The sequence below is a fragment of the Cervus canadensis genome, chromosome 3 (genome assembly GCF_019320065.1).
Source record: "Cervus canadensis isolate Bull #8, Minnesota chromosome 3, ASM1932006v1, whole genome shotgun sequence".
Taxonomy (NCBI): domain Eukaryota; kingdom Metazoa; phylum Chordata; class Mammalia; order Artiodactyla; family Cervidae; genus Cervus; species Cervus canadensis.
Window position 1 is genome coordinate 14,397,664 of NC_057388.1, and position 12,582 is coordinate 14,410,245.

Here is a 12,582-nt window from a genome sequence, read left to right on the forward strand (position 1 = left end):
AGATAAATACATGTTTTAATTGAAGGCCAGGGAGAATAAGCAGTTTTAATTTTCAGATAGATAGGTATACTAAAATGGCATCTGAATTCACAGTGTAGTGCTAGATTGAAAGGACCAAGCTCAGTATTATTTTAAATGTGATTGAGCAGTTTTGGTGTGTATTTGGAATGAGATAGTAAATATATTTTGCCAACTTAGAAGTTTTAATTGTTGAGAGAAAAAAAATATTTACGTCGTTTTTTTGACTTTTTACTACATTCAACCAGGTCTTTAAACTTAAGTAAGAGAGAATTACACTTCCCTGGCCAGGTATAATAGTATACACAGTGCATATGTATGTTATTGGTAGAAGCCAGTTTAAATTAATGGAGCTTCCATCAACTGTTTTATCTGTATCCTTGCTAAGAGCCAGCTTTTGACAAAAAGGTAGCCTGTTTCTTCCCTTGTGACTCCTACTCACATGTTGCCTAGAATCTTCTTCAGGTTTAGCCAGGAAAATTTTTAAAACTTAAATAATTCATGTTTTCTTTTTAGGGTTCTCCTTTAGATGTTCTTAAAGATGAAAGAGTTCAGTACTGGATTGAGAATTATAGAAATTTGTTAGATGCCTGGAGGTTTTGGCACAAACGAGCTGAATTTGATATTCACAGGAGTAAGTTGGATCCCAGTTCTAAGCCTTTAGCACAGGTAAGTGCTTTGTTTTGGAGAGAATCAAATTGTAACATGTACCTAATAGCCCAGCCAAAAAAAAAAAAGTGTTTACAGCATGTTATTTGGGTAAATTGAGGGTTCAATTTAATAAATTGTTATTAATAAACTTGTTCTTTTGCTCATGTTGAGTTCCCATTGATGTCTTTGTCTAACCAGACTATACTTTGTCTTTAGTTTTCATGTTTTTTTGATCCTACACTTTCTAACAGTTCTCTCAGTGTCTTGCACTTTAATCTAACACAGAACAAACCACAGCAGGCCTAGAGGATCTTAGGCAAACCTAACTCAGTCCTAAGACTGTCTGCGTGAGGCTTTCTAGTATATTCCAAGACCTTTCAAATTTTAACTACTGTATGTTCTTAAACTTTGCACTTGGGTGTTGTGTTTTTCTGCACTATTATATGTAATAAGGCAGGACTTGTTTAATTGTACATACATAGATGTCTATATGTCTAATTACACGTGGAAATTTATTTCTTCAAGCAGTAGTTTAAAAAACATGAAATCAGCACTATTTAAAATAAACAAGAATTTACTGTATAGCACAGTGTCTTGTTATAACCTAAAAGACTCTTGAAAAGACTGTAAAACTGAATTAACTTTGCTGTGCACTTAAAACTAATACAGTATTGTAGATCAACTGTACTTTGACTTAAAAAAAGCAGCATGAGATCAATTATTACATAAAGCACTTGATATGAGATCTCTGTATCTGATTACAAGCATTAAATATCATTAACAGCCAGGTATATCCTCGATGTGAGCACTGGATGGTGCTATTTTCCTGTTTTAGAAAGTTGAGAAATTACTGCTTGTATTAAAACAACCTGAATATTAATGAAGTAGTGTTACATGATATTTGTTACTACTCTGTATCATAAGTGTTTGAGAGTCTAGGAGTTTAATATAAAGGTAAAATGAACAGTTTATATTGCTATTATTCCTAAGTTTTAGCTATTTACTATTATAGGCTCCTTGACTCCTTTTTATCTTGGGAAATGAGTATTTTCTTCACAAGAAAATTTTGTTCAGAATATTATATCGTTGAAATTTGTATCAAAAGTCATATTAGGATATTTTGTAATGTCCCAGTGTGAACTCTTATTTAGTCTTTGTTATTCCTAAAATTTGGAATCTAATGCTGCTGGGTTTTTCTGTACCTGTCAGTGATGTTAGGAAGAATATAACTAAACAAAGTAACAAGAAGTATTCAAATAATGTAACTGCTAAGTGGAAGTCTTAGAACTAGCCAACTTAGCAGATAACTTACAGTATACAGTAATATTTTTTAAATTATTGAAAACTAATTTGTCAGGATCAAGCTTTAGTCATTTTAAATTTTATTCGTGACGTTTGCGTTTTATTCACTTCTCCTTTCGTTTGTTTTGTAGGTGTTTGTGAGTTGCAACTTCTGTGGCAAGTCCATCTCCTACAGCTGCTCCACGGTTCCCCACCAGGGCCGAGGCTTCAGTCAGTACGGTGTCAGCGGCTCACCAACGAAGTCTAAAGTCACAAGTTGCCCTGGCTGCCGAAAACCCCTTCCTCGCTGTGCACTTTGCCTAATTAACATGGGAACGCCTGTTTCTAGTTGTCCTGGTATGACATAATTCTATATAATAGTTCAGTATACTTTTTTGAGCTGAAATTGTTTCTACATAATTGATTTAATAATGTTGTAAATAAAAGACATACCACCTTGGGTTTATATTATTTCTAAGAGCAAGCCACTTTGCTTGCTTGGCAGTTTTTGTGTTCTATAATTTATAAAATCTATACATTAAAAGTAAAATCTCTATCCACAGTATCTCTAATCTCACATGCTTACCAGTTTAAAGTTTGTAAGAAGAGCTTAAATATTAAATAATCATATACTGTTTTCTTACCACTTTTTCTAAAAGGAGCTCCCTCAAAATTTTATGTTTAAAAAGTCACTGTGGCCTCAACTAGTAACAGATATCTTGTGTGCATGAAGAACTTTTGATCGTCTCAAAGCACTTTGACATTTTCTCTTACTTCATCTTCAGAATCTGCCTGTGAAAATATATACAGAAAGTATTAACCTAGAAGTCAGAGTCCTGTCCTTCTAAGTTTTGGTGTTGTTTCTGCTATGTTTGTCAGCTATCTCATAAATATATGTACTTTTTTAATGGTTAAAAGTATTAGAATTATTGTATACTGCTTAATGTAAACATACAGAGAAAATTTTTGAGACCAATAGATAATCGACTATAAATGTATAGTGGCTGGAAATATTTCAGCTATTTATATAAGTTGAAAATCACAGTAAAGCAAAAATTTTAATTAGAAACACTTGAATATCTGGCATAGTGGTAAATGAATAAGGAATGAAGAACTGCATCTGATATCAGAATGCCTGTTTTAGTTCTGGCTCTGTGATGTTTAGTCTGTGAGATTGAGAGTCACTTTAACCCACTTATATACGGAGTGTTGGACTGGGAGATCCTCCTAGTTACAAAGTTTTATAATTCTGTTCTGTAACTATTCCTGTAAGTAGTCTGTTTTATTGTTACCTTAACATCTGAAAGAGATTTGCTAGTATCATTAAGTTACTATTTTTCAAAATAGATTCTTTTTTTAAAAAATGAATTTCTTTTATCTATTTTGCCTATTTTACTTATTTTTAGCAGTGCTGGGTCTGTGTCGCTGCTCATGGTCTTCTCATTGTGGTGACTTCTAGTGCAGAGCACAGGCCCTAGGGCGTGCGGCTTAGGCGTTGTGGCGCATGGACGTGGTTGCCCTGTGGCATGTGGGATCTTAGTTCCTGGAGCCAGGCACTGAACTCATGTCCCTTGCGTTGGCAGGTCGATTCTTAACCACGGGCCCAGGGAAGTTGTCCCCCCCCCCCAACCACCGCCCCCCACCACCACCTTTTTTTTTTTTTTTAACAAATGCAGTATGTAATGCTTAAAATGCACATTAGTCTTGACTTGTTTTAATCAAAGACTTTCACTTTTTACATTGCATGTTGATCACTTTTTTAATGACCTTGAAAGAAAACGTTAGTCCCTCAGTTGTGTTAAATTCTTTATGATTCCATGGACTGTAGCCCACCAGTTTCTTCTGTCCATAGAATTCTCTAGGCAAGAGTACTGGAGTGAGTTGCCATTTCCTTCTCCATCTTCCCAACCCAGGAGTTGAACCCAGGTCTCCCCCATTACAACCGATTCTTTACCATCTGAGCCACCAGGGAAGGCGTTGCTACTAATAAATAGAAAATAACAATTTGAAATAAAAATCTACTACAATGAAAGAACAAGGAGGCAAAATATGGCATCCAATAAGTTCTATGTGAACTTAGAGTCTTAGAAATAATTGAACTTAATATGTCTTTTGGACTGTAAGTCTCAGCAAATTGTAATGGCTAGAGTGCTATTGCTTTTTGCTAGAAAACTATCTTTTCAGGTTTTTCTATTTGTGAAACAGGTAAGAAAAGATAAAAACAGTTTTCTTGAATTTGAAGAAAATTAAACCATAAAGCATTTTAAGCTCTGTTATAGAGGTTATTAATTTAATGAAAATTCAACACCCAGGTTTATCAAGTCTTAAAACTTTCTCATATTTGCTTCAAATTTTTTTTTTAATTTGCTGCAGAAATAATTTCTTAATATAAATTTGAATACTTGTTTAATGCCCTAAATTAAGTTAAGGCTGATTGCTAGGATGACTCAAAGATCCTGGTGGAGCTTGTGGTATATAAATGTATAAGTGAGCATGGACAGCTAACATAAAGTAAATCATATGTTCTAGAAAATAAATGCTAGTTCAGAATCTTTGGGGCTTCCCAGCTGGTGCCAGTGGTAAAGAATCCACCTGCCCGTGTGGGAGATGCAGGAGATGCAGATTCAAACCCTGAGTCAGGAAGATCCCCTGGAACAGGAAATGGTAACCCACCCCAGTTTTCTTGCCTGGAGAGTTCAACGTACAAGAGGAATCTGGCAGGCTACAGTCTGTGGGCTTGTAAAAAGTTGGGCATGACTGAGCAGCTGAGCATGCCTGTCCACAGGTCCTTTTATCTGTCATTCCCAAATCTCTGTAAGATTTGAAAAGCCAAAGTTTAGGGGATTTTTTTTGAATTTTCAAAATCTCATTTGGAAAAAGAAAAAAATCTGTTCAGAATTGACATGAGGTTATTAAAGTTTTTATTTCTCTTGTTTGTGAACTTTCACATATTTCATTGCAGAAATACTGATGTGTTTAATTACAGGATGCTGCCTCAGAGTTTTCCAGAGGGTGTAATTTAATATTTGCTCATTATTTTTCTAACATCCCTAAACATTTCAAATTCTTAAATACACTGGGCTCTCTAAGGTGAATAAGGGGTATTTTAGGTATTTTATAAAGAAAATATTAGGAAGTTTGAAAGAAGATAACATTGCTTCTATCTGAAACTCCTTCCCCGCGCCACACCGCCCCCCCCCCCGCCCAAAATAAAGATGCCATTTAAGCTAGTCCTCTATATAAAGTTTTTTTTTTCTTTTTCATTTATTTATTTTAGTTGGAGGCTAATTACTTGATAGAATTAAATATGTGAAGATTTTAGAGAAGCCTGTCCAGGTTGTAGACAGAGTACAAAGTATGTACTAGAGTAAAGAGATTAGTAAAGACGGTAATTACTGTGAGTCTGTGGAAACTACTGAGTAGATGACTATGACAGAGTCTAGGAAACAATGTAGGAAAATTAGGGGAGCCTGATTCTTATCTTTAAAGGCAGAGTTGAACTGAGTTAATTATGAAGTAGTAAGCATTTTCTTTTTTTATTCTGTAAAATCAGAAGACTCTTTAATTCTGAAGTAAAATAGGACTCTATAGAAATCAAATATTGGCTCATGGCAGTGTAAAGATTCAGGTGTACAAACCTCCTTGTAGCTCTGTCTGCAGTTAGAGATGGCATCCATCAATCATGCTTTGTGGTGCAAATACCCAGAGTTTCCATAAGTTTATTTAACTGAGGGCTCCAAATTTTTACACTGAGTTGTGCTTTCAAAGTTGGACTGCTTTTGAGGTGTCTCATTGAATTTGTAATAACATATTTAGTTATGTTTATAAATTATAAACTAATATGTAGTGTTAAAAACTATAAACATTATCTATTTAACAGTGTTTTAGTGCCTGTTTTTCCAAGTACTAGAAATGTTACAGTAAACAAAACAGACAAAAATCCCTGCCCTTACAGAGCTTAACTTTTCGATGTGATATATTTGTAAAAGTTAGATTATATGTTAGTTTATTCTTCTTCTTATTATCATCATTATTGTTATTGTTATTCTAGTTAGTGCCTAAGTGAAACTCTGGTTTCCCCTTACCTATTCTGTGGCACGTACCTTCATGATTTACTATAAATCTTTTAAATTTAAAGCTGTTTGAGGGACTTTCCTGGCAATTGAGTGGTTAAGACTGTGCTTCCACTGCAAGGGGCCAGGCTGCATCCCTGGTGGGGATGTAAGATCATGCATGCTATTTGGCATGACCAAATATATAAAATTTTAAAATAAAAATTATTTTTAAAAATTGAAAAATAAAATAAAAGCTGTTTGAACTTTAAAAGCCTTCTCACATGGCAGTGAGGTAGTGCTGTTGTTTTAAGCTTTATCAGAAGCCTAAGAATTAATCCGTCCTGGATTCAGTCTGTTTTCTCTATGGATTAGAAGTTACAAAAACAGTGGAAATCACCAGTGAGAACTATACACAAAAGTATAAAATGCTTTATCCTTAAAAGGTCTATATTTTCTTTCTCTCTTCCCACTTTTCCTTCCTTTCATTATTTATTGTTTTTATTAAGCTTTTGGGAAGAATTTCAGTGTGTGTATATCTTAAATCCTTGAACCACCTTTACATCCTTTCGTCTTCATACCACTATAAAAAAAGATAAGTATATTAAAAAACTGTCTGCACGACTGTCCAGCAGTAGTGTATTCAGCAATGACCCAGTGAACTTTTGAATATAGCATTATGTCTTAATACGTGCACAGTTGCTTCTTTAAGCTTAACATTTTTACTTATCTTTCTTTTCTCTATATATGGTCATAAAATATTTTGATTTGCTGTTTTAGAACGAAATGAAACATATTAAGGTGGCCAAAATTAATAGAATGAGGATTTTTCAAGCATTGCAATTACATCAATGTGTGTGTGTGAATGTACATGTATAAATAACATTTTTCTTCAATTTTTTGTGGACTCTCATACAAATGTATAGAAATGTACACATCACGTACTGTGATAAATCAGTCGTCAGTGAGTCTTCCACCCTGCTTAAGATAATACTGTCTATGCCAGTACCTTGGATCATCTCTCCCTTCCTCTTCACACCTCTTTGGGATCCTCCTCAAAGCTCACTACTGTCCTAAATCATCTGTTAATTTAGTCTCTTGCTTGTCTGTGTAGCTCTATCACACGTTTACTTTTGTCTGTGTTTTAAACTCTATAAATGAATCAAATGGCATATATCCTTTGACTTGCTGTTGTTCCTCAGCCTTGGAGTTTTTTTTTGTTTTTTAGTTTCTGTTGCAGTGATGAATGTAGTTGTGATTTATTCATTTTTATTACTACTTACCATTTATGACTGTAACACAAATTCTGCTATTGGACATTTGTTTCTTTCCAGATTTTTACTGTTACGAACATTCCTGCATATGTCTCCTTTCCCATGCCCAGAAGTTTCTTTAGTTCATTTTCATGGAAGCTAAGGGATTCCCTCGTAACTCAGTGGGTAAAGGATCTGCCTGCAAATCAGGAGACCTGGGTTCAGTTCCTGGATTGGGAAGATCCACTGGAGAAGGAAATGGCAACCCACCCCAGTATTCTTGCCTGGAGAGTATGTAGGTAGAGGAGCATGGCAGACTACAGTCTGTGGCGTCTTAAGAGTCAGACACGATACAGTGACTAAATCGCCAGGGAGTTGCTAAATCATACTGTTTGCTAATGTTTTATTTAGGATTTTATGTCTGTTCAGGAGGGAGGTTGGCCTATAATAATCTTTCTTATGTTACCTTTGTCTGGTTTTCTTAGCAAAGTTATACCTGCCTTATGAAAGGCATTGGGGAATTTCCCCTCTTTTCCTATACTTTGGAAAAGTTTGTGTGCGTGCTAAGTCGCTTCAGTTGTGTCTGACTCTGTATGGCCCTGTGGACTGCACCCTGCCAGTTTCCTCTGTCCATGGGATTCTCCAGGCACTGGAGTGGGTTACCATTTCATCCTCCAGGGGATCTTCCCAACCCTGGGATCAAATCCACGTCTCTTACGTCTCCTGCATTGGCAGGTGGGTTCTTTACCACTAGTGCCAATCGGGAAGCCCTGAAGTTTGTGTAGATGAAAATTACCTGTTCCTTCAATGTTTGGAAGAACTCACCTGTATACCAAACTTGGTATTTTCTTTATGAGAAGATTTTTAAACTACTGATTATTTCTCTAAAATTGTTAATTAGGATTACTTCTTAGTAGGTTTGATAATGACTGTTTTTCCACTTATTATTGACTATTAAAAATACAAGAAATTCTGGTTATTTGGTATTTTTCAATCTAAACTACATTCTAACATTAAAACTGCTATTTCAATATGATGTGTGATTTATATTTTGACATAATTTCAGATCTACCTTTTAAGAAATTTTGAATCAAGTATTATGGTATAGTTAATGAAGATCATTGTTTTTAACCCATAGGAGGATCCAAATCAGATGAAAAAGTAGACTTGAGCAAGGACAAAAAATTGGCTCAGTTTAACAACTGGTTTACATGGTGTCACAACTGCAGGCACGGTGGACATGCCGGACACATGCTTAGTTGGTTCAGGTAATCAGCGCATTCCTTCTTTAGTAGGCCTGGGATCAGAGGAGATTAAGCAGAGGGCCTTTTAAATACTTCAGGTTTATACAGCCAAAGGATGGGTGGGTTTGTTTTTTACTGTCACTTAAGTTAACACAGATGGTGCAGACATTTGTATCACTAGTTTGTGTAATCTTAAACTATAAAATTAATACTTAAGATTTAAGAAACTTTAATAAATGTATGGGTTAAATGTTTGAAAAGCATTATTTAACTTTATTTGGGGAGAGGATATATTTACAGTTTTTTACAACTGACTGAATAGCCCATCAAATATAATGTATAGTGTGTAACTGAGTTAAATGATAGAATACATGTCAAACTTCTGTAATAGTTATCTTTTATATAAGCTTGTTATGTAAAAAATGAACATTTCATACAAAGGAGACTCAAGATCATATTTAACTCTTACTTTGAGGGCTTCCCTTGTAGCTCAGTTGGTAAAGAATCTGCCTGCAATGCAGGAGACCCAGGTTCGATTCGTGGGTCAGGAAGACCCCCTGGAGAAGGGATAGACTACCCAGTCCAGGATTCTTGGGCTTCCCTTGTGGCTCAGCTGGTAAAAATCCAACTGCACTGTGGGAGACCTGGGTTTAGATCCCAAGTTGGGACGATCCCCTGAAGAAGGGAAAGGCTACCCACTCCAGTATTCTGGCCTGGAGAATTACGTGGACTGTATGGGGGTCCAAAGTCCGTGGGGGTCACAAAGAGTCGGACACAACTGAGCCACTTTCATTTTCACCTTGAGTGGTATCAGTGGCCCTGTATTGCTATAACTTTTGCACCCAGTTTGTTGCATTGGCTTAAATTTAAACTCTGAGCACAGACTGTTACGGTCATAACTGTAAATGAGATATATTTAGAAAGTAAAGCTGTTCATTTTTCAGTAACTTTTCCCCCATGTTCAGCTTGGTGTTTATTTCTAGTTTAATGCTTTTGGTCTTCAGGTTTTAATTCCTGTATCTTTCCAAATGCCATTTTGAAAAATTGCATTACAGATATGTTAGGCTATATGATAAATGTGTGTACATATGTGTAGTTTAGATTTTTAACTGACTTGACCTGTGTTTCAGGGATCACGCCGAGTGTCCTGTGTCTGCATGCACATGTAAATGTATGCAGTTGGACACAACAGGGAATCTGGTACCCGCAGAGACTGTCCAGCCATAAAGTGCTGTCACCTAAAGAGGAGCCTTCAAGTGCAGAGCTTCCAAATAGATGTCCTTCATAGCTCAGAAACATACCTCAGAACAAGTGACTCATGACTTTCCTGTTATGGGAAAATAAATCATTCTATCAAATCAGCAATTTGATGTTTGAGTGATTTTGATGTACTTCACAGAGACAAATGCTACTGAAATGAACATCGGTGTGTGAGCATGAATTCTGTCCAGTAGGTTGAAAACATTCATTTTGGAAAGAACTTTTCTTGGGCTTTGTTGAAATTGTGAATGCTCTGCAAGCAGTTTCTGGAATCACTAAGAACAGACCTTGAACCCATATCTGTTATGTTGAAATTGGATATCTTTTGGTAAAATCTGCACACTTTTGAAATAGAATAATATGAATAATTTAGTGATTCAGACAGTAGTTTAAGCTCAACCATGCTTAGTTTCCTTTTAGATAAAATTGTGGGTTTTTACTTTTAGAATTAGAAAGAACCCCCCCCACCCCGCAACACCCTACACTGGAGAATTATTTCTCAGTGTATGATTAATACATATTTTTTAAGGAGTCTTTTCTCTCATACACTTTCATTTTAAGATAAACCTTTTGGCACTGACATTTGTTGTCTTCCTAAGAAAGGTCAAAATTGAGAATGTGTTGTATGACTTTTTCTCGTATGAGGAGAAAAATATGCACCATTTTAAGGAAAAGTATATACAATTTTCCATTTCCACCTTTTGCTTTCCAAGTGTCCTGATTTGTCTTCCAAGGTTTCTTACCCTGTTAATTCATCAACTTATGCTCATCATCTGAAAGCATTGTGCAGAATGCAGAGTCTGTACAAGGTTTTATGTGACCAACCATTCAGCATAATCTACATGTCCCTACTGTGAGATCCCTCTTGTAAAATATTCTGTTTTTACAAAGGAAGATGGAGATGTTGATGAAAACAGAGTCACTTTGGAGACAATTTCATTTTTTTACGTTTCTAAAAGTAAGTATATCTGGGCCAATACAGGGACTTCATTTTAAAATTTTATTTTTTCCCTTTTCACAGCTAGATAGTTAAAAGAGAAATACAAAGATTTATAGCATCATCTGACTTATGCAGAGGACTGAATTTCATAGTTGAAGTTGTACTTTTAGAAAAATAGAAAGTAAGCCTGAAACTTAGATTTTGAAGAAGAAATATCTTAAAGAATTTTAGAAGCTTTTATGTTAGCAATTTTACCTGGTAAAACTAAGATCTATTAGATTAATTTGAGATAAGACCTAAGTCCTGAACAAAGGCAGATTAAATTTATTTTTTGCTTTGAGGTCTTTTTACAAAAGGTCCTTTTCTAGGAAAAAAAATTGCATATCTACACTAAACATCTCATCAAGATCACGATCTTTTGTTTAAATCAAAGAACTGGAAATAGTTGTTTTATATATGTATACATATATATATATATATATATATATATTTGGTTTTTTTAAACAAAGATTGTTACTAAGGGGACTTTCTAGTCTTCTAAGTAAGTCTTCCTGATTTCACTTTATTAAAATATAACCTTTACCCTTAAAGTTGCTTCAGTTGAAGTGTTTCTTTCAAATTTACTCTGTCCATAGTATGAAAAATTAATGTCAAACTGTCATATACATTTTTATTTCTCCTTAGCTAAAGTAAGGTAAATTTTTTGAGTTGACATTTAGGATAGGCTTATATCTAAAATATGTATAATTTTTGGAAATACAATATAAGACATAAAGTCTGTTATATAATATGCTTGTTTATGACCAAAGGGTGACATTTTTACAAATAATTGTTTAAACCTATGTGTCAGTCTCCTAATATTTTCTGATTGCAAATATTCCTGTAAGATGTTTATTATGCTTATTTTGCATCTCATTGTATATGGACCATGAAAATAGGTTAATTTTTCATTTTTATTACTAGTTCACTAATATTTGGGTTTAGAAAATGAGAGATTTTACATAAACATGTTAAATAGAAGTGTTTAATAAAGATGTTTTTATTAGAAAAATTAAATTGAAGTCAACACATCTAATCTAGAAGTTGTGTATGACCACTCTGCAAATAATACAGTAAAATAATATCTGTTATTTTGGTGGCAAATTTGATACTTAATATTAGAAGTAACTTTTTTTGTAGACTCTGTTTTTCAGCTTTCCAGAATGATGATGATTCTTTAAAATGGTATATTCAAAAAGTATCTTTCTGTTGTCAGTGCTACACACAGTAAGTATTAGAGTTAGGAACAATGTAGTTCTGCATTTAATTGCCTGGCTGAATGTAATTTCAGCCACTCATTTGCAGATATTCAAAGTATGGGCTTTGAAATTCGAATTACAATCCTTGCCCCAATATCTTGGCTAAGTGACCTAACCTTTTTGAGCTTCAGTTCCCTGATACATTCCTCCTCCATAGGGTAACTGGGAGTGTTAGGTTAAGAAATAAACGTGGAGTTTTTTATCTTTGTCACAGAATGCTCTGTAAAAGTAGTGCTTAACCAGTCATTGTTACCTAATCTTTATTGGTTACCCATGTGTCAGTACATTTTAGTTAAATATGGTATACTTTAAACAAAGGATCTACATTCCTCTCAGTAGTGAAAATTTCCCAAGGGCTTGTTTTTTCAAATCTGAATCAATACAGCATTTTCTTTTGAGATGGAATTTCACTACTTTTGTTTATCCTATATTTTGAATATTACTTCTTCCCTAGATGAAGAAGTCCTCTGAACAACCACCTAGGATTTTAGTGTGACAGAAGAGGGAACCCAGGGATGAAAATTAAAATTTGGGTCAGTCTACACAGCTGACTGGTAACTCTTGAAAACTTGAAGTTGTTTTCAT

General features: G+C 34.7%; 1 protein-coding gene across 4 annotated transcripts in view; it reads left to right on the top strand.

Moving 5' to 3' along the window:
* Positions 1–9,864, top strand: part of MIOS (meiosis regulator for oocyte development) — a 34,179-nt gene extending 24,315 nt beyond the window's left edge. For all 4 annotated transcript variants that reach the window (XM_043462682.1, XM_043462681.1, XM_043462679.1 and 1 more), the window contains exons 9-12: positions 535–687; positions 2,103–2,307; positions 8,394–8,523; positions 9,630–9,864. In XM_043462682.1, the coding sequence (XP_043318617.1) occupies positions 535–687; positions 2,103–2,307; positions 8,394–8,523; positions 9,630–9,726 (585 nt within the window). In that variant the 3' untranslated portion in view covers positions 9,727–9,864. The remainder of the gene's footprint in view (positions 1–534; positions 688–2,102; positions 2,308–8,393; positions 8,524–9,629) is intronic.
* The last annotated feature ends 2,718 nt before the right edge of the window (positions 9,865–12,582 follow it).